The 26,482-nt window shown below is 44.8% G+C and overlaps 1 protein-coding gene across 1 annotated transcript in view; it reads left to right on the top strand.

Annotated features, from left to right (window-relative positions):
• The first annotated feature begins 1,974 nt into the window (after window positions 1-1,974).
• fstl5 (follistatin-like 5) overlaps window positions 1,975-26,482 on the top strand; it is a 164,293-nt gene continuing 139,785 nt past the window's right edge. Inside the window, exons 1-2 of the mRNA XM_086158084.1 lie at window positions 1,975-2,431; window positions 25,254-25,395. Coding sequence (XP_086014210.1) covers window positions 2,409-2,431; window positions 25,254-25,395 — 165 coding nt within the window. The 5' untranslated portion in view covers window positions 1,975-2,408. The remainder of the gene's footprint in view (window positions 2,432-25,253; window positions 25,396-26,482) is intronic.

Below are 26,482 nucleotides of genomic sequence, written 5' to 3'. Positions count from 1 at the left end.
CGTATTCAGAGTCTCTGGAGGTCCGAGACAGAACACCAGACCGAGGAAGGAGCTTGCGATGCTCACCAGACGACCTGCAGGTACCGAAACCGAAACCGACAGTTGCAAATTTTGAAGTCCTTGCACAGCCGGAGACGTGCTCCGAATTCCTCATTGCAGAGCGTCACCTCTCCAAGTAGGACTCATCAGAACCTTACAAGTTGTCTGGAAAGGAAAAGAGACCTTAACCAGACTGGTTTAAGAATTTTCAGCCGGTTAGTTTTGATATGCATTGCCCTTTACCAGTATTGTTATTGAGTATTTTGGGTCCCGGTTAGCCTTTTTGCCATTTGTTAATGCAGAATAGTCACCACTATGGGTACGATGAGATACTATTTTAGCCAGGATTAGTTAAAATGAAACACTTTTATCGCCTCACTGGTTCAGATAAGAAAAGTATGATGGGTTTTAAGCATCATCTCTTAATTTTCATCTAGAAAGATCCTCGCTTGTGGCTTTTAAACTCAATAACTAGTTAGTCAACAGTTAATGTAGGATAGAAAGACCTGTATTGCACAATTTGGTTCATTTATTTTATCCTGAATAGCTAATAAGGGTAAAATAGCTCTGGTTAACCGGTTACTGGTAAACTTATGATTCTTTTTTTCCTTAACTTCAGTCGTTGACTGGCATGGGCAAAGAGACCTGAGCTCGCAGAAGTATCGGTGAACTAGAGCTCAGTTTCAATCCTGAGGATAGAATAGGTTTAAATAGTTAACTAGTAATCGCCGGTCATCTGGTACAATAATGCTTTGTCTAATAGGCAGGATATATAGGGCTTCCCATATTCACTAGCCCTGACTGCTAGTTCAACTACAGGTATCATTTTCACCAGTACTGCTTCTATTAGTATTGTAGCGAGTCATGAATGTTGGTGTTTATGTTGATGCTTGTTTTCCGTGTGATTTTTGGGGTCGCTGGGAATTTTGTGGGTTTGGTTTGGGATGCAAGGATTTCTGTTTTTTTTTTTTTTTATCAACCTAAAATTGAGCGGGAACAGTTCGTTGTATTGGAGGCGTGTGTGGCGTGGCTGTGGGCAACAACAGTTTATTTAACGGACGTTTTACCGTCAACCAGGTGTTTTCCCTGATTAAAACGCTACAAGGACAATTTTACTCAGCGGTCTGAGCTGACCTTAAAGGAGCGGTCGCGGGACCTGGGCATTTTACGGCCACATCCGGCCCGCAAAACTATTTTCTCAAAGTATTTTCAATCCATATTGAAGTTAGAAACTCCTCCTTTTTTTCTTTTTGTTTAACCCTCGTGCGATCTGTAAAATTGTGTTTACTCCCCTTGTCCTACGGGTCAAAAATGACCCGTAAGACAATCTTTGTACCCTTGTGGTGTACAGCCCACATGGAAACATAACCAAAAAAGAAGTATCGCTTTTTCTAATTATGGGGTCTCTTTAGGTAAAGTCATAAAATTTCAAGCTGGAAAAAAATAGGTTAAGGTGTTTTTTTCTACAGCTAAACATGGTAGTGGGTCACTTTTGACCCGCAAGACAACACAAGGGTTGATTTTGTATGGCTGATTACACACAAAGCAAATCGATGATTTTAGAGTCGAAATAAAATGCCAAAAAATTGAAAATTTCATTTCGTTCAATTTCGATCATACCTAGTCGGTCATAAAAAAACATAAATAAATACGACTCACCGGCCAAAATAACTGCCCACCCCTGTCCCGTCCCGGACGGTCACCCGGAGGTCAGCGGGTACTTTGTATAATCCGTGTACTCGAATACAAGAAGAGTACTGCCCTCCCACCTCCCACCGGCTCTGGATAGAAACCCCCCCACTCGACTCGACTACTACATCCAGGATTGGCTCCTCCTCCATCCCTCCATCCCTCCATCCCTCCCTCTTCTCTCTCTCTCTCTCTCTCTCTCTCTCTCTCCCCTCCCGCATGATTGTATGTAAATCCTCCGGGTCCGGAGCGGCTGGGTGAGGGTTGGGGCCGCTGCGTCCTGCCTCGGTGGCGCACAAGAGAGCCAGGAGCGGCCGAGGTGAGATCGCCGTCGCCGTCGGAGCTGTCCACGCCGCGGGTGCTGAACCCCCACGCCGCCTCCTCCTCCTCCTCCTCCTTCTGCTCTGACGCCGCTCAGCGGACGGGACTATCACCGGCTGCCGTTCGGGCGCAAACTTCTCCGTGGGGCGTCCTCCCGCGAGAAATCGTACCCCCCCCCCCCACCTCCACTTCCACGCCGCGCGTTTTGGATTTCACCGTTCTTGGAGCGACCCCCCCCACCCCACCCACTTCCACCACCCATCTCCTCCTAATTTTTTTTCTCTCTTTTTTTTTGTGATCTTTGGGTTTTGAGAAGTGTGGCACTTCTCTACAAATCTTGCGTGGATTATTTCCCCCGGATGATTGACGTCTGGACTCACAGGTAAAGTAAGAGAAAATAGTCCCGCCGCGGATGACTGCTTTTGCGTGATATTTGTGAAAGTCTACGGGTCCGGAGCTCCATCAGCAACCCCCCCCCCCCCCCCCCCTCCGCCCCCCGCACACACACGCACACACACACTCACCATCCCTACCCGTGCGACCCTCACGCACGCTCTCAATCCCGTAGGTCACACACACCGATTTGTCTCCTAATCTCACACCAATCCAACTGATATGCGTGCGTATTCTCCCGCTGTCACCCCACGGTTAAACAGTGTCGAGCGTCGTCGTTGTTTTTTAATCTGTCAGCGTGGTACTTAGTGTGTGTGTGCGTGTGCGTGTGTGTGTGTGTGCGTGTGTGTGTGTGTGTGTGTGCGTGTGTGTGTGCGTGTGTGTGTGTGTGTGTGTGTCCCGCCCGATGTGCGCTAATCCTTGAGTGACACCGTTTGCAGCGCAGGGATTATACTTTTGTTTTCATCCACTCCTCTGCTTGCAGAAGGTGCATCACCGTTTTTTTTATTATATATTTATTTCTTAATTTTATTTTCTTTATTATATTTATTTTGTTCTTTTTTTCGTGTTGCTAATTATGTTATTATTGTTTCGTGCAGCAGATGGAGTTGGAGGGAAAACCTTGAAAAGCAGATTAAGTCCCGCTAACGATAGGAGTCGGAGCAGCCCGCACCTTCCCCCATGAAGATGTTTAGATTGGGAAGAATTACAGGAGATTAAATCACTGGCTCTGGGGAAAATAATAGACCGTTGGGTTTATTTATTTTTTAAATCAACTCATTTATTCAATTCCGTCCAACAACCTTTTGGAATATTATTGGGATTGGATTTGAACCGCTTGCTGTGACCCATGTTATGGAAAACAAACAAACGAATCACAACATTGCTTTTTTTCTATATCACTTTTGGATCAATATCGTAGTATTTGATCAGATTGAATGCAAAGAAATATACTGTATTTTCAGCACTATGTGTGTGTTTTAAGATACAGTTTAGTTGATACATTTAGCATTTTATATCCCTGGTTTTCACACGCCTTCATGCACAGGTGTGAACTGCTGCACCGGGACTTGACCTCACGTTCCCTTAAGAGGCTGTGAGTGTTATTGGGATTGTTCAGTCTTCACACACACACACACACACACACACACACACACACACACACACACACACACACACACACACACACACACACACACACACACACACACATTGAGATTGTTGTATAGAATAAAAAAAGGCGGGGGGGTTCCAGGGTGGTGTTGAACCGACGTCCAACTCTCAGCCTGTCAGTGAATTACAAAAGGATAGGATCCATTTTCTGTGCCAAGTGTGTGTGTGTGTTTGTGTGTGTGTGTGTGTGTGCTGTTTCTTGACCAGAGTGTATTCTAACTCATATTTTAGTTCTAATAGTTTAAAAGAACCTCTTAATCCTGATGATACTCAGGAATTTTGATTTTCTAGATGTCCCCCCCCAACCCAATTCAAATGCATTTGATTTTCAAACCTTTTTTGGGAGGGAATTAATTTTGGAAATATTCATCCATGTTTTTTTCCGGACGATACTTTGGTTTCTCTTTCCCAACGACCTCTGGAATGCACCGCAATCCTCTGCGGATTTTTCGATTTAACGTATCGTACCGTTTCCCGGCTTTATCGTATTTAAAGTTTGGACAAAGCGCCAATTTATTCCCGCCCGATTCAAATGGATTTTGCTAAATGAGAGGAAATAGTGCTCGCGTCTCTCCGATATGAAGACGGATGACGGCGACGATGGATTGGATTGGAGATATATTGATATTTCGCTACGAGATTTGACTGCAGAGAAGCCGCAGCCTGATTTTTCAGGAGTGACTCATTGGAATCATGTCGATTTCACTCCACCGTGATGATGTTGAACCGCCTGACAGAGGGAAAAAAAAAAAAAAAAAGTCGGAGGATTTCTCCTGGGGAGCACATTCCTGCCAATAACCCACCATGACGGAATCTGAAAAGACCATCCGTTCCTTTTTATTTTTTATCCAGACCCATATTGGGCTTTTAAAAACAACAGGTAGCTGATGCCGCCGGCTAAGCGGCTATCAATGCTAATGGAGCCTCTTCTTTAAATAAGGGCGGGAGCAGCCAGTTGGTGGTGCTAGCGGCAGGGAGGGGGTCGACATTTCTTTCCACTCAAAAAGACCTTCGGGGGAAATCTGTTCCCGTGACGATGGATTCCGTTGAGTGATGACTTTGCAGCATCGCTCACTTTTCTCAACTTTAAATCAGTCTATTTCAGGTTTCACATCCTGGCGCTAACGTTGCGCGTAGGTTGTCTTGCGGCTAGCTCGTTTTTCTTTTCCGCTCCGTTAAAAAAAACGGACTCTGCCTCTGAGCGAATACGGCGGAGGTGAAAAAAAAGAAGAAAAAAAAATGCAAAAATGCTGCCAGCCTTTTTATCAGGAGGAAAAGCCCGTGAAATCTACGATGTTTAGGTTTGTGTCCAGCATAGAAATGGAAAGGGACAAGGAGCGGCGCGGCGCCGTTGGATGGATTCCCCATTTTCTACCACAGCAGGGGGAGGAAGAAAACAAAACAAAGAGGAATTTATCACCTTATCGTTGGCCAGACTCACCGAGGAAATTGCAAACTTATGTAGGAAATGTAATATCCCAGTGCTCCGTTGATCACAAGATGAGGCTTCAGAAATTAAAGATTTCTAATTTTGAAATTTTTCCTGTCTGACCAGCCGTCATTTTACTTATCTATTTCACAAAAACATCCAGTCACCCTGTCTCTGCTCCAGACCAAAGCATCTCCTGTCTATTTCTCGCCAGATTAGCTGCAGTTAAGTGATTATAACATTATTTAGAAAGCTGACTTTACGCTCGGGTCATGGGTTTAACTGCATAACACTTCACTGCCACAATAGAGTTCCCTCCCAATACCTCCAAAGAACGCGCCAATGTAGCGAGCTTCCACTCTCTGGACGAACACAAAACTCAGCTAGCTGCTAATGCTAACATCAAGTTCAGATCATGTTGTGCGGCTAACGTAGCGCTGCTTGTTTCGTGGACCGACAGAATCATTGCCGACCGCTGTAAACGCGTCCTTCTTCTTCATCTCTATTATGCATCATCTGCAAAGTTGTCGCGCTACCGCCTGAGCCTCTCTGGCACTGGTAGACCATATTTTTAGGGACCATAGACAATCTTATGTCCTACTCTGAGGCAGGGTCTGTTTAGCATTCATTGGAACTCATATGAAGTGGGTGCTTGGTGGAATTCATAAGCCGCTATCACCAGATAATTTAAAAACCATTGTGGTCACTGGTCGGCTGTTTTCTTGCACCAAAATGGACGGAACCGAGGCAAAATGGAGCAAAAAAAGAAGCCCAAGCGCCAACTGCATAATCAATTTGCCAGGCATTTGAAAATACTGCAATTCCGATCACAGCTATGTAAAGCCACTTGTTTACTTTTTTAGGCCAACCTTTTGTTTTTTGACCTTTAAAATCAAAGCGTATGTTTACCCTTACAAATTCCATTGGCGTTTTTCTGTCTCTCTGAGCAATGGACATTTTCAAATTTGCCGTGCCTCCCTCACACCCAGGGAGTTTGTCCATTACGGCGGCAACGAGTCCGGCGGAGCAGCTCGAGAGGGAAACTCGCGGTTCTAATGAGCCTCTTAGTGGTATTTGTGTGGTATTTACCTCTCCATTTGCCCCCGAGTACTTTTACTGGACCTGTTTGTGCAAAGAGCAACTCCTTAACCCTCCCACTCAATTACGGTCATTTGCATGAAATAATTCAAAAGAAAAACAATACGTATACTATACGGCCAGAAGTATTCGCTCACCTATCCAAATAATCGGAATCAGGTGTTCCAATCACTTCCATGGCCACGAGTGTATAAGATCAAGCACCTCGGCATGCAGACTGTTTTTACAAACATCCGTGAAAGAATGGGTCGCTCTCTAGCGCTCGGTGAATTCCAGCATGGAACTGTCATAGGAAGCCACATGTCAGATGGATTATGAGAACATGGACGCGGTTTGGAACGATAGCATCTCAGCCACGATGTGGTAGGTCGCGTAAACTGACGGAGGGGATGCTGAGGCTCATCGTGCAAAGATGTTGCCAACTTCGGTCGCTAGAGACGTCCAAGTTGCTTTCAGATTAGCTGAAGAGCAGCGCGCAGAGAGCTTCATAGAATAGATATCCGAGTCACACATCAGCATCTGCAGTGCAAAGCGTCGGATGCGGTGGAGTAAAACGCGACGCCACTGGACTCTAGAGCAGTGGAGACGCGTTCTCTGGAGTGACGAATCGCTCTTCTCCATCTGGCGATCTGATGGACGAGTCTGGATTTGGAGGTCGCCAGGAGAACGCTACTTGTTTGACCGCAGTGTGCCGAGTGTGACGTTTGGTGGAGGGGTTGTTTTTCAAGAGCTGGGCTTGGCCCCTTAGCTCCAGCGAAAGGAACTCTGAAAGCTTGCGATAATTCCACGCTCCCGACTTTGTGGGAACAGTTTGGACGCGGACTCTTCCTTTTCCAACGTGATTGTGCACCAGTGCACAAAGACAGGTTCATAAAGACATGGATGACAGAGTCTGCTGCGGATGAACCTGACCGGCCTGCACATGGTAGTAATTTATTGCATCCCGTTAAACATCCTTTGTCTGATAAGGACGACAATCACAATGTTCTTTTCCTGCTCTTTCAGAAAAGAACAGCAGGAAAGAAGTGGAAATAAAAAAGAGCTATAAAAAAACAGCGTTGGTGGAGGTAAAATTAGGCACGGCCTTAGTAACGCACAGGAAATAGAACGGCTGCGGGCAGTGATTATTGTCATTGTTGATTAATGTGTGTGATTTCAGAGAATGCGATAGTCTATCATTCAACTTCGAAGAAAAAAAAAGAGAAAAATATCAGAACGTTATGGAAAACACCAGTCTGCAGTTGCCGCTGACATGTGGCCAGGAGGCGGGGCTTAACCCCGGCGGGTCACCTGTCAATCACAGGGCCACAAACAGAGACGTCCAATCATTCACCCTCTCGTTCACACCTACTGACAATTTGTCAACGGACAAACAATCCCATTTTTAGACCCGAAGAGAACCCAGGCGGGAGAACATGGAGAACATAGAGAGCCCCGATTACCATAAACCGCAGTGACAATCTAAAGAAATGTTCCGGCTCAGGGTTATTGAATCATCCCCATCGATCTATTACGCGATTGATTGAATGATCGATCACCAAAAGTCTGTTAATTATACAACAGTTGGCATGTGATTACAGCAAAGCACCACCTTGTCACGTACAGCCGCCCTCCACCCTCAGAGCCGAGCTACCCTGCGGACATGTTTAGGAGACGGTACCTCCTGCAAGGGGTGTTGTTGACGGGGGTCGGCTGTCAAAACCTCCTCCTCCTCCGCAGCAGCACATTCTGTTTCTCCTTTATATAGCTGTTGCCGAAAAAGAAGACACGTATATATATATATGTGTATTAAAAACAGGCGCTGGTTTCGTGCTGAAAGCTGTAATAGATCCGGAGCGTTGCAATTGGATTTAGACCATTAGCACAAGCTTAGCTGAATGACACATGTTTAGCTCCGAGCTTCAGGATCAATCTCAGCCGGCGCGTCCGCGGTTTCCGGCTCGTGGAATTTTAAGAAACGCCTCCAAATCCCGTCCGTAAGCGGATGGAGACCTCCTGCTTTTAGGAACACTGGAGCTACGACTCTCTGCGTCAAGATGGTTGGACCGATTATTGGAATCGCACAAACCTTAAGGTTGAGGGACAGCAGCGCTCTGAGTTCGGCGGCGCCGGGCTGGCGTGCGAGGCCGGTCTAGTCGCGCACTCGGCTCCGGCGAGGACATGAAGGGGTAGGCGGCGGTGTTAGCGGAGCTGGCTCAAACCTAGAGAGAAAAAAAAAATGAAAGGAAGTCTGTCTCTGAGATAATGTTTTTGTTTGCTGTCTTTCATAAGTGTGCAAGACCGAAGTCGGTGGCGGTGAGGCGGGTCGGGTGGGGGGGAGTCTGGCCATGCGTTGCATTTTAATGGCACGGCGGGTTGCAGTTCACGTACGCCTGGGGCCGACTGTGACAACGGCGTCCCGCTACAGTGGCTGACATCAGTCAGATTATGTAATGATGGTTAGCGGTGGGAGAAACTCCTGTCCCTGCCAGGTCCTCTCAGCAGAGCGGCGGCGGCGGCGCCATACTTCTTGAACGGTCCATAAATTAAAAGGCCATAAACGAAAAGTCAAGGTCCTTCCCCTGACTTCCTGGTACGTTGCGATCATAAACGATCATCGCGGGGGCCGATATAACCTGAGCCCAGGGTGGACTCCGCACAGCGTTACCTCCGTAATAATACACACCGGTTTACTGTATAGCAGTGATCCCCAACCTTACTATCCCCGCGGACCGGTCAACACTTGACAATTTTACTGCGGACCGGGGGGGAACATGGAGATTGTTTATATTGCGACTATAATAATAAAGGTGAATCCACTGTGTACTCATATGCAACTTTATTAGCAGCTTCCTCGTAACATTGCGCCAACAACATGACGTGAGTATAATGAAGGCTTCATTGCCTCGTTGCGCATACAGTATACCCTTGTTTTTCGCGGGGGTTACATTCCAAAAAGAACCCGCGATAGGCAAAATCCGTGAAGTAGAAATCTTAATTTTTTTTGCAATTATTATACAATTAAATGCTCTATTATACATTGCTGCTTTCGTCCTTATGTTTTTTTCTTCCTTCTTTATGGAACGGACGGAAGATTCATTAATTCCGTAATGCCGACCTACAGCCGCATAGCTTTTACCTTCCCTTAGCATGTCCAGAAGTTTAACTTTATCTGCGATAGATAGCATCTTCCGCTGCTTTTTGGACCCTGCCGCAGGTGCTTTGGTCGCTCCAGAGCGTTTTGTCAACATTATGGGTTTTAGAGAAACTCGAAATTGCGAGAGAATTTGCACGTACGTAATGTAAATTTGGCAAGCTGTTTTACGTACGTGTACATATTAAACTGCGACGTTATTGACGCACAGGTAGAGAAGAAGCGGAGTGACTTTTTAGCCAATCAGAATGCAGAACACAATGCAAATTCGTGAAGTAGCAAAATCGTGAAAAGCAAACCGCGTTAAAGCGAGGGATCACTATATTATGCAGAGCGGCTCCGTCTGTGGGAATCACCTGTTAACGATAAATCCACATTTCAAGTAGAACTCCTGCTATTGGCTGTTACAATCTTTCTTTTTCTTGGAAGTCGTATGCTCTTCTTCTGTTTCTTCACTAGACCTTTTCCCCTTCGAAAAGAAACTTCCCGTCTGACGTCTGTTTTTTTTTACTCATTTTTCTATTTCTTTGGCGCTCAGGATGTAACCGAGAGATTCCGGTTATTTTTCAAAATAAAAATTATTTTGGACTCAGATGATAAATCCAATGGAAATAATTGATAATTTCTTGGGCGCCCCGCTACCAATTGGTCCACAGACCGGTATCGGTCCGCGACCCGGGGGTTGGGCACGGCTGCTGTATAGTTGTGCATACCAGGCTGGAACGATCTATGCTGGATTTCTTGGTCAGTATTTATTTTATTGACCATTCTTGTAACCGCTGTGCCGCCAGAGGAGGCAAAACCTCAGCAGTTTTAATGGTTTAATTTAAAAGCCACGGCGTACATTTAACAAGCTTGTAACAACCAGCTGAACCCAACGCTCTCCACCTGCTGGGGATTAACATCGATCAAAACTTCTACACAGAATTTTGATTTATCAAGTTTTCCCCACCAGTATTATGGGATGTTCCGGTCGGGCTCGGGTTATGACTCCAACAACGGAGGGGATGTGTTTCTGTCCGGAATCAGATGGAAAACCTCCCAAATGTGTTTGTCCAGTTTGGAGTCAAACAGGAGCTTCGGGTTTTTTATTCGTCGAGTGGAAAAAAATACATTGTTTCACTTCCGAAAGGAAAAAGAAATATAAAACAGACACATTTTTTTGATTCAAAAGTAAAAAAATGAAATTGGCTCGGTATTTCAAGTGTCTCGGGAAAGCGATGGTTTTGCGAGACGGTCATGGTCGCAAACGTCGGTAGCGTCAAACAAACTCAAGCGGGGACTCAAGTGACAAACTTAACCTTCTTCATCCAGCGGGGCTCAAGGCTTGTTTACTTAGTCATAAAGCTCCTTCTGCGAGGTGCAAAGTTATCTAGATGTGATGCCAGGTTTATCGGGCTCAGGCTGTTGGGTTCTCCGGCCGGACGGTCAGGTTTTTTTTTTTGGTGTTGGTTTGCCAAGTTCTGTGGCTGGATTGTTCTCTGGGTGCTGCATGAAGTTCTTTGGTAGCGGTCCATGTTTGTTTCACGCTTCTCCGCTTGGAGCGTTGGCTTCTTCAGAGGTGGTCACCACGCCTCTAGATCGGGGGGCTTCAGACTCGCGGGCCGATTGCGGCCGTCGGAACAATATTTTGTGGCGTGCGTTTTTTTTCACGTTCATCTGCGGGTTTTATACGATAGGTTTAAAAAGAAAAAAAAAAACGGGCAAGGAAAAAATGAAAAAGTAACATTGCAATGTATTTTTTTGCTTCAAATTTGAAAACACATTGATTTTTTTCAGGAAAAAATGTCTGTGACATTGTTCAAAGAATCTGTTCTTTTCTTATTTTTTTTTTTTCTAAATAACACAAAAACGATCGCAAAAAAAGGGGCAACATTAAAAAGATTGATTTTATAACCAGAATAGCCACCATTAGCCTTGTAAACATTACACCTCCTCTTAGACATGCTACCAATCCATTTTCTGATAAATTCTACTGTCAAATTTCCCCACAGTGACAAGAAGTGACTTTGCAATGTTTTTTTTGATTCAAAATTTGAAAACAATTTTTTTTTTCATGAAAAAAAACATCTAGTGACATTGTTTAAACGATCTTTTCTTTTTTTATTTCAATAAAAAACACAAAAACGATTGCAAAAACGAAAACGGGCAACATTAAAAAGATTGATTTAATAACCAGAATAGCCACCATTAGCCTTACACCTCCTCCTCTACATGCTAACAATCCATTTTCTACTAAATTTGAGTGGCAAATTTCCCCACAGTGACAACATTTTCTCTTTTAACTCAACCATGTTTTTAGGGTGCAATTTCATCAATTCTTTTTTAATATTCATTTTTCATATTAATTCACCATGTAATTTTTAGAGGAATACTTCATTACAGATAAAGATTATTATAATTTACCCATTTACCTCCTTTGCACTAAAACGAAGGCAAAATATAGACTTGGTGTTACTTTTAGGTAATGATTTTACCGGTCCGGCCCCTTGACATCAAATTAAGCCGAATGTTGCCCCCGGACCAAAATGAGTTTAACACCCCTGCTCTAGACAATATTCAGCTAAAATATACATTTTGGCAGATGTAGCTTTTCCTGAAAACTCCACCTGCCCCTTTGCCTGCTGCATGTGGAGCTGCATCCACGCATCCTCGTGTGATTGTCCTCTGATTAAATTCATTACAGGGAATTTATGAATAGGAATGTAGTATCTTTTCTCACTGTGTAATGGGAATATAATTACGTACGTGCGTCTCAGGTTAGGAGGTGGCCAGCTTACTGAGCCACTCGAAACTGCCTGTGGTTTTTCAGTTAAAAATTATAAAATTTGATTTTCTTTTTTTAAATAAGGCATATCTCCAGTTTTGCTCAAACATGGATTTCTTAAAAGAAAAAATGGCATTTTGGCATTGTCAATTTTGCGACGATACAGATGACATCATACCTTCATCACTTCCTGAGGCCTTTCAACCGGCTCTGGAATAATGTCGTTCCCGGACACAAATGCACGTGTGGGTTTCAGAGACATCGGCGGAAAAGCCGATAGCGACGACGACGGGTCCGTGGTCGGAGATCGGAAACAAGCGCTTGACTCTCGGGAGGAGACGTAACTCCCGTCGCGGCAACTCCCGCGACCAGCTGAGAAAAAAGAGGCTCAAGTTAAGTTAAGTCAAGTTAGCGACACATAGGGATTCTCATTAACATGTGGTTATTCAGCCTCCCGTGGCGCGCAGAATCGCCCGCCCTCCCTGCTCCCTCATCTGTCCAATTCCAGTCCTCGGCCTCCCGTCCCGCTGCAACTTCTTTGTGTTTCAACAAATTCTCCGCCCCGGCGCTTGCCCGGATTTCGAGCAGATTTAACTTTAAAAAGCCATTCGACTCTCAGGTTCCGCTTGTGCGAGCAGCGTGGATGTACACACACACACACACACACACACACACACCTCTCCTCTTTCCAGGCTCACATTCACCAAATATCCTATGCATGCAAAATATGATCCACGGCATCTGAAAGAAGGCCACGGTGTAAACGTAATTTGATGAAAGGATGAGGCGGCTGAAGGTCATAAAGGGACACACACACACACACACACAGACATATATACATATATACACAAACACAAGCACGAGCACGCCTCAGGATGTGTTTGTGTTGTTCCGTCCTCGGTGGGGATTTAGTAAAGAGACACGGAAAGCTCCGGAACAAGTTCAGAGCTCAGCGTAATCTTCTTCCGTGTGTTGGGATGGATATATGAATGGAGCAGATAAAAGCGTTAAAAAAATGACGGTGGGAGAGTAAAGGGGGGGTTCCAGTCTGACGTTTTCCATCGCGAAATCATCCTTTCGTTCTGACTTTTCACACGTCTCGCAGACGTGCGTGACAAAACAGCGGCTGTTAGAAAAAGGTCAAAGGTCAACTTCGCAGCGACATCACCACCTCAGACTTCTGGGGCGAACAATATCAATCCGCTAATGTCTTTTGCACGAACGACCGTGTGAATTTACGTGGCCGTTTGATTGACAGATGACCCAACCGCGATAAACCCGGCCTCTCACAAGGTGCAGGATGAGGGAAACAATGAATTAATTGTTCCATTTCTTTGTGAAGATTACTATTTTTTTTTACTACTACTACTACAAGACTACTACATAGAGCCAGTAAAAAGTGCGGATCTGAACTTCTCCACGTCTGATGTGGAAGTGCAGCGCCGCTGTCTAATGAGGAATATCAGAGCAGTGACGCCCTAAAAGTGTGTGTGTGTGTGTGTGCGCGCATGTGTGTGTGTGTGTGTGGTTCAAATGCAGATGGCGAGTGGATTCTTTGAAGTCCAGTGAAAGCAAGGGTGATTTTCTTTTTTAACCCTCCAACTGTGTAACTTTGACCCAGATACAAAAGGGGGTAACACATCCTCAGATAAAAATTATAATCTATCGGCGACTTTGCCATGAATGTGTTTGGAGCCAGAGAATCTATCAATGTCCAAGGGAGAGTACGAAGCATCGGTCAGTGATTTAGGGCTAAATTTGTTTAAATTGTTATACGTATATCAGAATCAGAATTAGAACCGGAATACTTTATTGATCCCCCTCCAGGGGGACATTGTTTTTCGTTGAAATGAGATAACTTTATATAGAAATAGGAATAAAATTAACGAATAATCAAATCAAAATAAAAAGAACAATAAAGATCAAAAATTAATAAATAAAAATAATGTTGAAGGTACGTAAAAATATATAAAGCTATGTGTAATGTATATACATATATTTGAGGGGGGGGAAATGTTGACAATATGACCGATTAGAAGGGATGATGAATGATTTATTTGCAGGGGGACTGAATGCGTCCAGATTCCACAGAGTTGAATTCTCCTGTATCGACTCCGACGGTTCTTCGTGGCCTCGGAAAAAGGGTTTGACGTGACACCGCGGCCTTGACGCCGAGTTCGCGCAAACGGTGTTGCTGATTGGCTGTCGAGTCGCCGCTTCCCACCTGCCGGCCGACAGGCACGCAACTCATAACTGTGCAGCGGCCAGTTCCTTAACTGCCCATATTTAGCCTCTAATATGACTTTAAACAGGGTGTGTGTGTGTGTGTGTGTGTGTGTGCTGCGAGAACCACCCATCACATCGGGGCTGCCCCCGGCCCCTCGCCCCAGGCAACTGCCTATTTAATAACAGCGCTATGACCATGCCTGTCCGTCAGTTTTGCTGTCAGCCTCCATTGGAGCTGCTGCACAGCAACCCAGACAGGAAGCGCAACTCTTTAGTATTTGTAAACAACAAAATGGTGCTTTGCAAATAGGGGATGGTAAGATATTGTTATTTTGAAACCGAATATCTGCGTCGTAACGTCGCATTGTTGTCCTCCATGGGACTTCGAATGGGCTCGGTTAGCCTCTCCGTTTCCAATGGGTGTTTTTTTTTTTTTTTTTTTTTTTTTTTAATTAAAAGCCCTTCGGTTATTTGAGAAAATAAAATGAGCACAAATAATGCATGAATTAGCCTAATGAATGAGAGTGTTAGTGTAAGCGTTGGTGTTTAATATATAATGGTGATTATTTGGGGGGCAGTGGGCAGTTCAACTGCCTCTCATTTGGACGACGTCCAGAACATTTGTGAGATTGGGGTCACGCCGCGGTTGGGTCCTCTTTCGTGGGGCACCAGCGTCTGGACTCCCCCTCAATTTACACACAAGTCGACTCCAATTACAGGAATACCACCTACAAACACGCACACACATATACACACACACACACACATAAGGGAGCACAACCATTTTCAGTAAAGGAGGTTTTTTCTTTTTTGGCCGCAAACACTCATTAGCTCAGTGTCTGCGATGCAAAACTGGGATACGCTGCATATTTAGGTTACAGACATGACCTGAATGTGAACTTGACTCAATTAATTTGTCATGGAAACACTTTTTTCCCCCGCGTCTTCTGCTAATTCTAAAATGAAAGCCAATCAGCCGCAACTTTAAGCAACGGCGAATACCAACCCTTTTCCAGATAAACACCCAGGGCTCTTTACCGCACTTGGAGAAAGGTAACGCAGGAGTCTGACTAAGTCGTGGTGACGGTCGAACGCATCTATGTAAGTTCTGCTTCTTATTTTGGCTTTTCCCATCAGGGGTCGCCACAACGAGTCAACTTTCTCCATCTAACCCTGTTCTCTGTATCCTCCTCTCTCACACCAACTACCTTCATATCCTCTCTCACTACGTCCATAAATCTTCTCTTTGGTCTTCCTCGAGACCTCTTGCCTGGCAGCTCCAATTCCAGCATCCGTCTACCAATATATTCACTATCCCTCCTCTGTCCATGACCCAACCATCTCAGTCTGGCTTCTCTGACCTTCTCTCAAAAACATCTAACATGTGCTGTTCCTCTGATGGACTCATTCCTGATCCTATCCATCCTGGTCACTCCCAAAGAGAACCTCAACATCTTCATCTCTGCGACCTCTAGTTCTGCCTGCTGTCTTTCAGTCATTGTAACAGTTTCTAGTCCATACATCATCGCTGGTCTCACCACTGTCTTGTACACCTTTCCTTTTACTCTGTCCGATAGTCTTCTATCACATAGAACCCCTGACACTTTTCTCCACCGGTTCCAACCTGCTTGGACCTCTTCACCTCTTTTCCACATTCTCCGTTGCTCTGGACTGTTGACCCTAAGTACCGCTTCTCGATCTGCATCTATGTAAGAACACGCCGGCAACAAAGTGGGAATCTATGAAAACCGATGATCGTCTCGCTTCTGGCGGAGCTGGATCTCCAGCGAGGGGATGAGCGAGCTCTCCGAGGAGCCTCTCTGCGAAAGCATGCCTGTCGGAGGCGAACGGCTGCTGGTCGCCGCGGTGACGAGTCTCACCTCACCATGGAGGCGGAAACGAGACGAAGTCAAAAACGAGCGTTCTTGCGTTCGTCCTTCTATACCTCCTGTTAAAACCGTGTCGGTTGAATACCGGCCTCCAGACTTGAAAGCGGCATTGCTTTGCTCCGGTTGCTGAGTCAGAAAGTGTCTGCGCTGCTGTTTCTTTGAGGCTGCCCCCGTTTTTCCTGTTTGTTTATTTTTTAGTCCAATCAAATCCAGCGTTCTGTCAGACACCCCCCCCCAAGCTGCTTCCCCCCCCCCTCTTCCCTTATTCAGAGAAAATGTCAGAGCAGGGACTGTCTTTGTATAATGCGGGTGAAAAATACCAGTCTGTCACCTGATCTGAATTCCAAATGGAAGCCCCTCGGCGGCTACGATCCTTCTAGAAAAGTCCGTCAAAATTGGAAATCAAAAGCGAGCCACTCCCCTCCCCTGCAAGGTGCGGCGCCATCCTCAAAGCCGACGCGGACGCTTTGATTCTGAACTCGGCGCTGTTTTCGTCGACACTCGCGGGAATCCGGCGCAGACGCCCAGGCGAACGAGGAGGTCGTCTGCGGAGGCGCGGGCGGACCGAGACTCACCCTTTCACGTCGCGGAAACAAAATCGAAATTGAAGTGAAATTCTGTACGCTAACGTTTGATATTTCTTACATGACCTTTTGGTCTCGGGGAGGATTTGATTCATGGGATTTTAGCTCAAACTGCGCAGTTATGCTGCTCAACTCCCCTGCAGTGGAATGGAAGCGGGTTTCGTTGGCCAGGACCGTCACGTATCCCGATATCAATCGGGCTGCCGGCCTCGAACCTTTCTCTCTTTCACTCTGGCGGCGAAGGAAGAGCTAGCCCAACTCCGAAATAGCCGGGTTATGCAAGACACTCAGATTCTTGCCAAAGAATCTCGCATCTCTTACCTGCTAACTTTTGACCGACGAGGAAAAGATTTTCATTCTCAGTTTCTTCTTCTTCTTTTTCTTTCGGCCGATCTTTTCAGGGGTCGTCACAGGGACTCGTCTTCCTCCATCTAAATCTATTCTCTGCATCCTCTCCTCTCACACTAACTAACCAGAAGGTACATGCCAACCTATTTGGCCAAGATTGACCACAAATCTCTCATTTATACATTGTTTTCTTCCTTCCTTCAACACTACACGGGTAGAAAATACAGTTCAATCTCGGGAGCGCCGAGAGTTCTCATGCATCCAGAAAGTGAAGCCAGCAGCATTTTTCCAGGGTCACGGATAAGCTTTGTGCACGTCAATTAGCGCGCAGCCTCGTGACTGATTTTTCCGGCGCCACTCTCCGGCCCCCTGCCGTCAAACCATTCGGGGCGATCGACGGCACCGATCGACACGGAGGTGGTTTTTTTGGCCATTCAAAACAATCAAAAAAAGCCATCAAACCGCAACCCGGAGTCGGGGGGAAGACCGCCGAATTAAAAGCATCGTTTTACTGCGCGGTCGCCTCCGTGCATACCAAACAAAATTAGTCTCTGTAGAGTCTCAATCTGACTGGGGTCAAATCCAGTCCCCGGGATTGAGTCCTCCTGAAAATGCAAAGGCAACAAATACTCCCGGGCTCAGAGCGTCGGCTGCTGAACCTCTTCTCTGTAATTGTTTGGCTTTAGCGGATTCACCCAGGAGGGACGGCGGCAGTATCTGAAAGGCGAGGAGATTGCTGCTCCTTTACTTCAAACGCTTGGCTTCTCTCAGATGGTCTGCGTTTTATAAGCTTCCCAACCTTCGCTTCCACCAGTCGGCATCCTTCGTCCCCCCGGGGGCGGAACGCCGCCCCTATTTATGACCCCCCCCCCCCCCCGTTTTGCCGTTTTATTAACCAACTGTGAGTTCTGCCAGGAGTAGCCTGGGACGGGCCGAGGCCTCGAGTGGGTTGAGTAACTCCAGATGCAGGTCTCTTTTTGTTTCGTCTTCGATTGTCCTTTCTCAAGATCTCGAATGATTAATTCTCACACGCAAGGCGAAGGCTCGGACCGCTGAAGAGACCGACGTTCGCTTGATCATCGGCGCTCCTTTGGTCACTAGAGAGACTCTAGATATGAAGGAAGAAAGTTGAAAAACAAGGCGTACGGACACAACCAGAATGCTATATGGGATTCTCATTTGCCATTCAAAGCCGCCCCCCCTCCTCCCACTTCTTGCGAGCGACCGGCGCCTGATTTCCAACGTACTCGGAGGAGGGAGGACCTGACGGCGGCGAGAAGAGTGTCGCCCGTGGTTTTTTTCGGACGTGCTTTGAACTTGAAGGAGTCCTTTATCGGTAAACAGCGCTGCCGGGGATGTGGGAGTATGAGAAGCACCCTGATAAGTCGCCAAATAAGACGCGACATGGCGCGGTTGCCCGGGCAGCCGACACGCAGCAGATGCACCACTCCAGATAGAAGTACTCCGACTATAATGATCCGTGCACGGGGAATACATCAGAGCTCGCTAAAAAGGTGGCGGTGAACGCCGGATGGGATGGGTGGGGCGACTTATCTGCCGACTTCAAGTCCTCCTGCCCTTCGGTGACCTGACAGTTTGAATAATTCCAGGACCGCCAGGCGATTCCTGCATAAGTCTGAATTTTCCGCAGCGGTCGGTGCGAGAAGGTCTCCGACAGGCGGGCCTTTCCGTGTGGAGTCTCCGTGTTCTCCACGTGTCTGCATGGGTTTCCTCCATGTTCCTCGCGCAATCCACGCAGGAGGTTCGTCCAACGGTCGTCTCTATTTGTGACCCTGTGATCTACAGACCTGCTTCTCGGCCAATGACGGCCGAGATAGGCTTCGGCGCCCTTGCGACCGTAACCGCAGGATAAACGGTAGATTACGGATGAACGAACTTTATGTCCGTTCTGTAGCAACATTTTGTTGGATTTGAATGTCACTTGTCACTTGTCACTTGTCCCCGATGTCGCATTAGTTGATTTCTACGTTATTTAACGCTTCATTTCGGAAACCGCCGTCCAATCCGTTCACACGTCTGCGTCCTTCGGTGACACCACTGTCGAGACGGATTTTAGCGGAGTATCCGCGGTACTTTAGTTCCTTCAAGGCTGCAGCGTCTCAAAAAACAAAACAAAAAAAAAATAAATAAAAAAAAAAAAAAATACACAATCGCGTTCGAGGCAACATTATGTAACAACTACCTTCAAATGGGGTGCTTTTGTTTTGAAAAGCCTGCATTATTACTTCATTAAATAGTGCAGTATGTTGTTTCCTGAGGGTTAATAGGAAAAGTCAGTGACGGTTGTATTTCAAGCAGCGATCCGTCCATCTAGCGGTCTGACGATGCACGCTAGTGATTAAAAAAATGCGATAAAATACAGAAAACAGAAGCAGGGAAAAACTAAGTCACAAGCTCTTTTTTTTTTTTTGTTATTTTCCAATTACCGACCAGACGAACTGGCTGAAAACCCTTTTGTGCTGAGGGGGAACATTTTCTCAAATACATCTATGTTTTCTCTCACACACTAAATATAGCGGATATTTGAGCGACAGCCGCTTTTTTTGTGGCTTTTAAAGGGTCCAAAGCCACTGATTGAGGCCACGGTTTTACTTTTGTAATTCTTATTCTGCCACACTGTCACTGCAGAAGTCAGAATATCAAACAGCCGATGCGAGTAACTTTACATATCTCATCTTATTGAGTTTTTATTCAACTTTTCAAACAAACTGATGCGACGCAAAGTTAATCGCCGTCCTTTAATAACGCTATTACTGTCTGAATAATTGGGATTTTTCAAGTAACAAATAGTATATCGACAGCGGGATCATTAGGCGTGTGAGGAACAATCTAAAAAGCGGTATCATTAAGAGGATTCGGATTTATCTCTTTTTAGGAGAGTCTTTTCAAAGAGGCAGGTTGCAGGATTTAACAATAAGCCGAAATTTAATCCTGGCAGGGAGGGGAAGCTCATTTAATTCAATGCATAATGTCAGAAATTAAAGAAATAAATTATATATATATATATATATATATATATATATATATGATGATTTTAATTATTAATTTCTAATTTCCTGAGTTACGACTTGAATTGAGACTGGCTGTAAATCCCAGCGCAGTGAAAAAAAAAAAAAAAAAGTGCTGCCGTGAATTGCATAATTCAATGCGGGTAAAAGCGGCCATATGGGAATTTCTGTGGCGGCGCTCTGCTCGTGCAACAAATAGTGAGATTGCGGCGGTCGGTATCGGCGTCGGGTGTCGGGTGGGTCGTTGGGTGTCAAGAACATGATTGATCTCAATTTGAAAGTCAATGTCAAAGCTAAGATGTGCTCCATCCAGAGGATTGGAAAAAAACAAGACAAAACAAAAAAAAAGCTCTTTACACAAAATAGTACCCATTCACACACACACACACACACACACACACACACACATTTACACCGATGCAAGGTGCTTTGTTTTTCCTCCTGCTACCACAGTTGAAACTCTGATGGACAAAAATTAAACTTCAAACGAGAGGAAGAAAAACTACGCTTACAAGCATTTGCAGCGTTATCATATGTCGACATGTTAATAAATTGCTTATTCATGATATTAATTGAATTTGACTTCCTATTCATACTGCGGTGACATCCCAGCCCCCCCTTTAGCTTCAACGTGGGTCCATTTTATTTAAGCTCCTGTTCACCGGCTTGTTTTTCTGTTTGCCGCCGTCCCAGTCGGCCGCTTGTCACTTTACATTTAAGCGCTGTTGTAAATGTGCCAATAAGGAGAGTGGGCGGCGATTTTAATTATTTCCAAATGAAGTCATTATGTCCTTATCCTGGTGGGGAAAAAAAACAAAACGCGATACCCCAAATGACAATATTTTTAATGCATGTACGGAGTCTTATTTAGGAATATGAAAATCTGGATTACACGCCTATTGTAATTAAGCAATTTTATGAATTGTGGTGTCTGATGCCTGACTCTACAGTTCACAATAAGACGCGGGAGATATTAATCATGTCCCAGGCTGAAAGCGCCTCTCGCAGGAAAACAAACGGTTATTACACTTTGCATAACGTTCCCTAAATTCGTATTTTAACCCACAATAAATCTCTCCCTGTTGTTCCATGGAGACATCCAGCTCTCCCTTTTAGAGCTTTTCAAATCGACTAACTGGATACCAAGTATGCTATTTCCTGCCCAATTAGCTACCAGCTAAATCATCATTTGCTAACTGTTATGATAAGATAAACTTTATTGATCCCCATTGGGGAAATTCATTTGTCAAAGTAGCGTAAGTTATAATGTCAAAAAAAAAAAGGAAATGTCTTTCAACATGAGTATGAATAGAAAGGCAGAAGACAGAAGATATCGAGACAAAAAAAAAAATCCATGAATAAATAAACAGCAGATTATGTCGCTAAATGTGGGTTGGGGTTTTCATGGTGAAAATCGCAGTATACATTATAATATATGTATATATATTAGGAAAGTCTCTTACGGTTTCAATATATAAAACTCTGGATCAGAAAATTATTTTATTTTTTATCATTTTTAATATGTGCTGTTGTCAGCACTCAAATCACTCTTCATATTGAATGAATTGGCTGTTAGTGGAATATTTCCTGGTAACTGGAAAAAAAAAAAAAATCACCTATTTTGCCAAAAACTACTGGAAAGATCAAGTTTTAGTCCAAACTGAAGTGCCGCTCCGCTACTCCGCCTCTCCACTCAACGCCCCTCCCTACGGTGACGATATCACTTCTCTCTTTGCGGGTTAATTGAACATTAATGAGAAGAAAATGAACTTGACAAAAAAAAAAATAGAAAGGGAAAAAAAAACAAAAGGTCTCTTCCAATGGGGGGTTGGATGGGTGGAGGGATCTGGTAGAGGTCAACACCGAACTGCAGGATTATTCGCTTTGCCACTGCTGAATGTGTCACATGCGGCTCAATTGCGCAGTTGAAATTGCTCCAACACACACACAAACACACACACACACACACGCTATAAGTTGGTCCATCAATAAGCCTTGCACATGCTGATGCTACAAAGACGTCGATTGATTGCGCCGGGTCGGACACGTTAATCCACCCAGTGTGTCTGAGAAAGCTGCCGCCAGTGGGGCAAAACAGCAATGGGGATTGTGTGCGGCTGGTAGGGGATGTGATCAGTGAATAAGGACACTTAAAATGTCAGAAAATAAGGCAGGTTATCTTTTGCCCCATGTCACAAAGTGTCAGTGATGCCTGCAGGAGGATGGCCGAGCATTTAGTTAGTGGCACAGAAAAGGAGAGAATAAAAATCTCACCAAAAAAACAAATCTAAAACTACATTTTTTTTGCTATTTAACAATTTTTAAGATATAATCAGGTAAAATAATCAGACAACGCAACCTAAAAAGTCAAGGGAAGGTAAAATAGACTGTATTGATCCCACGGTAGGGGAATTAGATAAAGATAGTAAAGATGAATCAAATCAATCTCAATTAATTTTCAGTTAATCGTTAACTAATCAATTAATGTTTATTTTGTTTTTTGAGTGTTCTATGCACCTAAGAAACAGGTGCATAGAACACTCAAAAAACAAAATAAACAAAAAAAGTAAATGTAAAATAAGGAAACAATGCTAAGAAACAATACTCAAATGAGCTGACAAAATACCAACACAAATGAAATACAATAATTAGTTCAGCTGCATTGCCTAATTTAACTGATCCAACAACATGACTAGAGTTAATTTCTGAAATGATTTTCAGATGAAGAATTCACAACATGATTTGGTAAATTATTCCAACAGACAGGAGCTCCGTTTCCACCTGAAAGTCTGGAAAGAAAGTAGTTCCCGAAAATGTACGGTGGGAACGATCTACCGACCTCGTGTTGTCGTCTTGAATTTGGAGTTCAATAGATTTTGAAAACCTGCCCGAAGAAGACCGGGAATAGATTGGAAAAACAAAACAACGAATTAACAAGTGCTGCTTTTTAATGATTTCCCTCAGATAGTTTTAACTCCACACATTTAAACAAAAAAAAAAAAGAGAAACTAAAAATGAATAAAACTTCCTTCCTGCCTCATTACCAAAGCACCTTTGTAGTCTTTTCCTCCCCCTGACAGCATCAGGAGTTAATGACTTGCACGGGAAGATCATTTTATCCACGTGACCGGCGCTTTCGAGTCAAACATAAGGCGGTGGCTTTCGACTTACACTGTATGCGAACTTCTAACCTGTTGTTTCCTCTTCGTCCCTTGAATCTACGCAGGAAAGATGACTTTCACATTCTAGCCAGTGGGCGTTTTGCTGCATCCTTTATTTTCGGATGAAAACAAAAAAAAACAAAAAACCTTGAAATTAAGAGAAAAGAAATCCGAGGCGCTTTCAGACGACGTGTTCTCAGAACACAGCCTGAATTTGATTCTAGGACCCTCCATACCCCATCTGCAATTTTCGTGTTCCCAAAAAAATTGAAAAGCGTTGTTTTTACCATTGTCTTTACCTTATTAGATAACCTTTCACCCACTTTACATGCTTAACAAATTTCAAATCCATCCAAAATAAAAGTCTGAAATACAATATAAATACTACAACATATTTTTTTTTGTAAATAAGTGAACAATAATGAGAATTGTAATGATAGTAAATAATAAATCATAGATACAACAAGTTCAAAAAATTTGCCCCTCCACCCATAGAAGGAAATTTGATATCATCACTTGTAGTAATATTGCTTTAAATTTGAGTCAATGTGAGCTTTTCCATTTAAGAGTTAATAGAAAAAATTGATATAATTGTGTCGAAAATGAATTTTATCCTGATTTTTCGATGTCCCTTGGATGCCACAACACCCCAAGCATTTGCCTAATGGGCCAGTCGGCTTTAAGAATTAGTTTTGCATTTACGCAGAAGTTGAGGGACCATGGTCTGGACCACCTCAAAACAAAACGAAGGGAGGTAGAGGAAGAGGAAGACGACGCAGAAAACACGGAGAGCAAAGTTGCCTTAGCATTTATCTTCTGCACGGCAGGAATAATAACTATGGACTATTAGATGGGGGACATGTTTACATTTTCTCCCTGATAAAAAGACACCTCTCTGTAGCTATTTTGGCCAAAATGTTTATGTTCCTCTGCAGGCATCTTAGCCGATCTTTGGTGTAGCAAGCCAGAAGGGCTTGGACCTCTTTGTCGGCCCATTTCTTGTTGGTTCTGTTCATTATTTGTAAGAAAACAGCTGAACCGGTGACTGCAGTAGATTTTAAAAACAAGAAATCTCCAATAATGAGCATGGCTTTTGAGTTCCACCAATAACCAAGCGCCTACGTCAGTTTCTATGGAACTGTTAAAAAAGTCGAAGAAGGAGCCAAGAAGAGAATGAGGAAGAGAATTCCATGGTCCCTGGATCCAATGCAATGTACCAAAAAAAGTCCCTAAAAAAGCTTCTAGGTACTGCAAAGTTAAAGTGAGGGAGAAGCTCGTATCCCCAAAAAAAAAATCAAGAACCCTCGATCTGTAGAGCTACAGCGAACTTATGTGTCACCCTGTGACTCGGCGGGGGAGGAACACGGGGTCCCCCTCCTGCCGTGGGTCGCCCTCCTTCGGTAGCAGGATGAAGGGTCGTCGTTTATTCATGACCGCCGCTCTGACGGAGGAGATGTATCACGCAGAAATACGAAGAGAGGTGGGAGGGACGCACGGCGACGCGTGGCTTTTCAAGCCCGAGCATGACGACGGTTAACACGAGCTCCCCTTCCGCCGGACGTTTAATTCACGCCACGCAAAAGGTCAAAACTGTATTTCATCTGTTGTGTTTTTGGTGGCGCGGGTAATTGAAAAGACATTTATTTGGTTATTTCGACAGGCAGAGAGGGAATCGTGGGGACATCCGAAAAAAAAAAAAAAAAACAGGCGGGAGCCGAGAGGTAATCTCCCCGGCGCATCACTGTCGCCCGATTTCCACTCTCAGCCTAATTAATTCAAAGCCGCCGCTTTAATTGCTATAATATATCGTCTCTTTGTCTTTTTTTTATCTCGATCTCCCGGTGACGTCTATTTCCCCTTAATTGATTCAAAAGGAGATTTAATCCTCGCCGCTGAGCGGTGACCGTGTATTGATAGCTTTCGGTGTCAGCCCGGCGCCGAATGTGCTAACAGCGCTTGTTTGGTTTCCGACAGGAAAAGACCAATGAAGACGTCCGGATGGTTTTCGGCGGCAATTTCTCTGTTGGGGCTCGCCGTGCTCGGCGCCAACGGGAGGCCCAGCGACGAGGGACCGGGGTCGCCGTCCTATCGACCCGTTGTGAGATTCCGCCACAAGGTATAGACTTTTGTTTTTTTTTTCCTTTCTTCTCCAACAGACCTTTGAAACATCTTTTTTTTTTTTTTTTTTTTCCTTTTGCCTCAGGGGTCGCCTTCCTGCCCGCCAAATCACAAAAATAACATCGCGCGGTCATTAGCGGACCCGCCGCCTTTGAAAAACACAGCCGCGGCAACAAGGTTGTTTTCTCCATCTGGCCTCAAAATGACCGACGTCTGGATTTTCAAATTGCTCCCAATTAGGTTCTTTCTAGGAGTCGGTTCTGCTGACGGCGGGTCTGTAGATGGCGTCGTAGGAGGACGGCGGTCACGGGTGAAGCGGCCCGTTGCCGTAGAGACGCGGTCTTGCGGTTGCTCCTTTTGTAACGTGCCCTGAGATGATTTCGTGTTTGGGCTCTTTAGAAATAAAAATCGGTGAAGAGCGAGAGACGACGGGAGGGAGTAACGTTGTTGGACCGTGTCGGATTCGGCCGGGGCGTGGCGGCGGCGGCGGCGGCGGCGGCTGCGGCGACCGTACGTCGCTGTCGCAGAACCTGACCTTTTGAACCGGATTGGATGCGAGAGAAGATTTACAAAAACACACAGGCCGCAGATAGCCGCCGCGCACGAGGGCTTCCTCTCAGGCACGGAGAGTTGTCTGTCACGGCCTTAAAGAGATTTTAACTCCCAACACCCAAACATCCCGAGTGATGCGAGTGGAAGTGTAGAGATAACGGGGCGGTGGCGGCGCTTCAGAGGCAGACAACCCCATTTCTCCTCTGCCGTTTTTTTTTTTTTTCTAAAACCTTTCTAAACTCGCTGATATCAGACTGAACTGTCACAGTCCATTTCGAGCCTCGGCCCAATATGGAGTGTGTCATAAACCCGTCCCTCCGACCCAACAGACCCTCATACCTGCCCGAATCATTTGTTTACTCCAGGGGTAAGCAATTATTTTGGCAAGCCACATTTCTTATTTAATTTTTATGCGCGGGCCAACTAGGTATCAAGTAAATTGAACAAAATGAAAATTGCAATTTAAATATTTAGGCATTTTTTTTCAATTTTAAAATCATTCATGATCATGTAAATGTGCTGACATTGTTTTG

Source organism: Fistularia commersonii, chromosome 13, assembly GCF_037954325.1.
Source record: "Fistularia commersonii isolate RoL2024-O1a breed Wild chromosome 13, RoL_Fcom_v1.0, whole genome shotgun sequence".
In the NCBI taxonomy this organism is placed as follows: Eukaryota; Metazoa; Chordata; class Actinopteri; order Syngnathiformes; family Fistulariidae; genus Fistularia; species Fistularia commersonii.
Note: the sequence above shows the minus strand (reverse complement) of the source record. Positions and strands in the feature narration are given on the sequence as shown.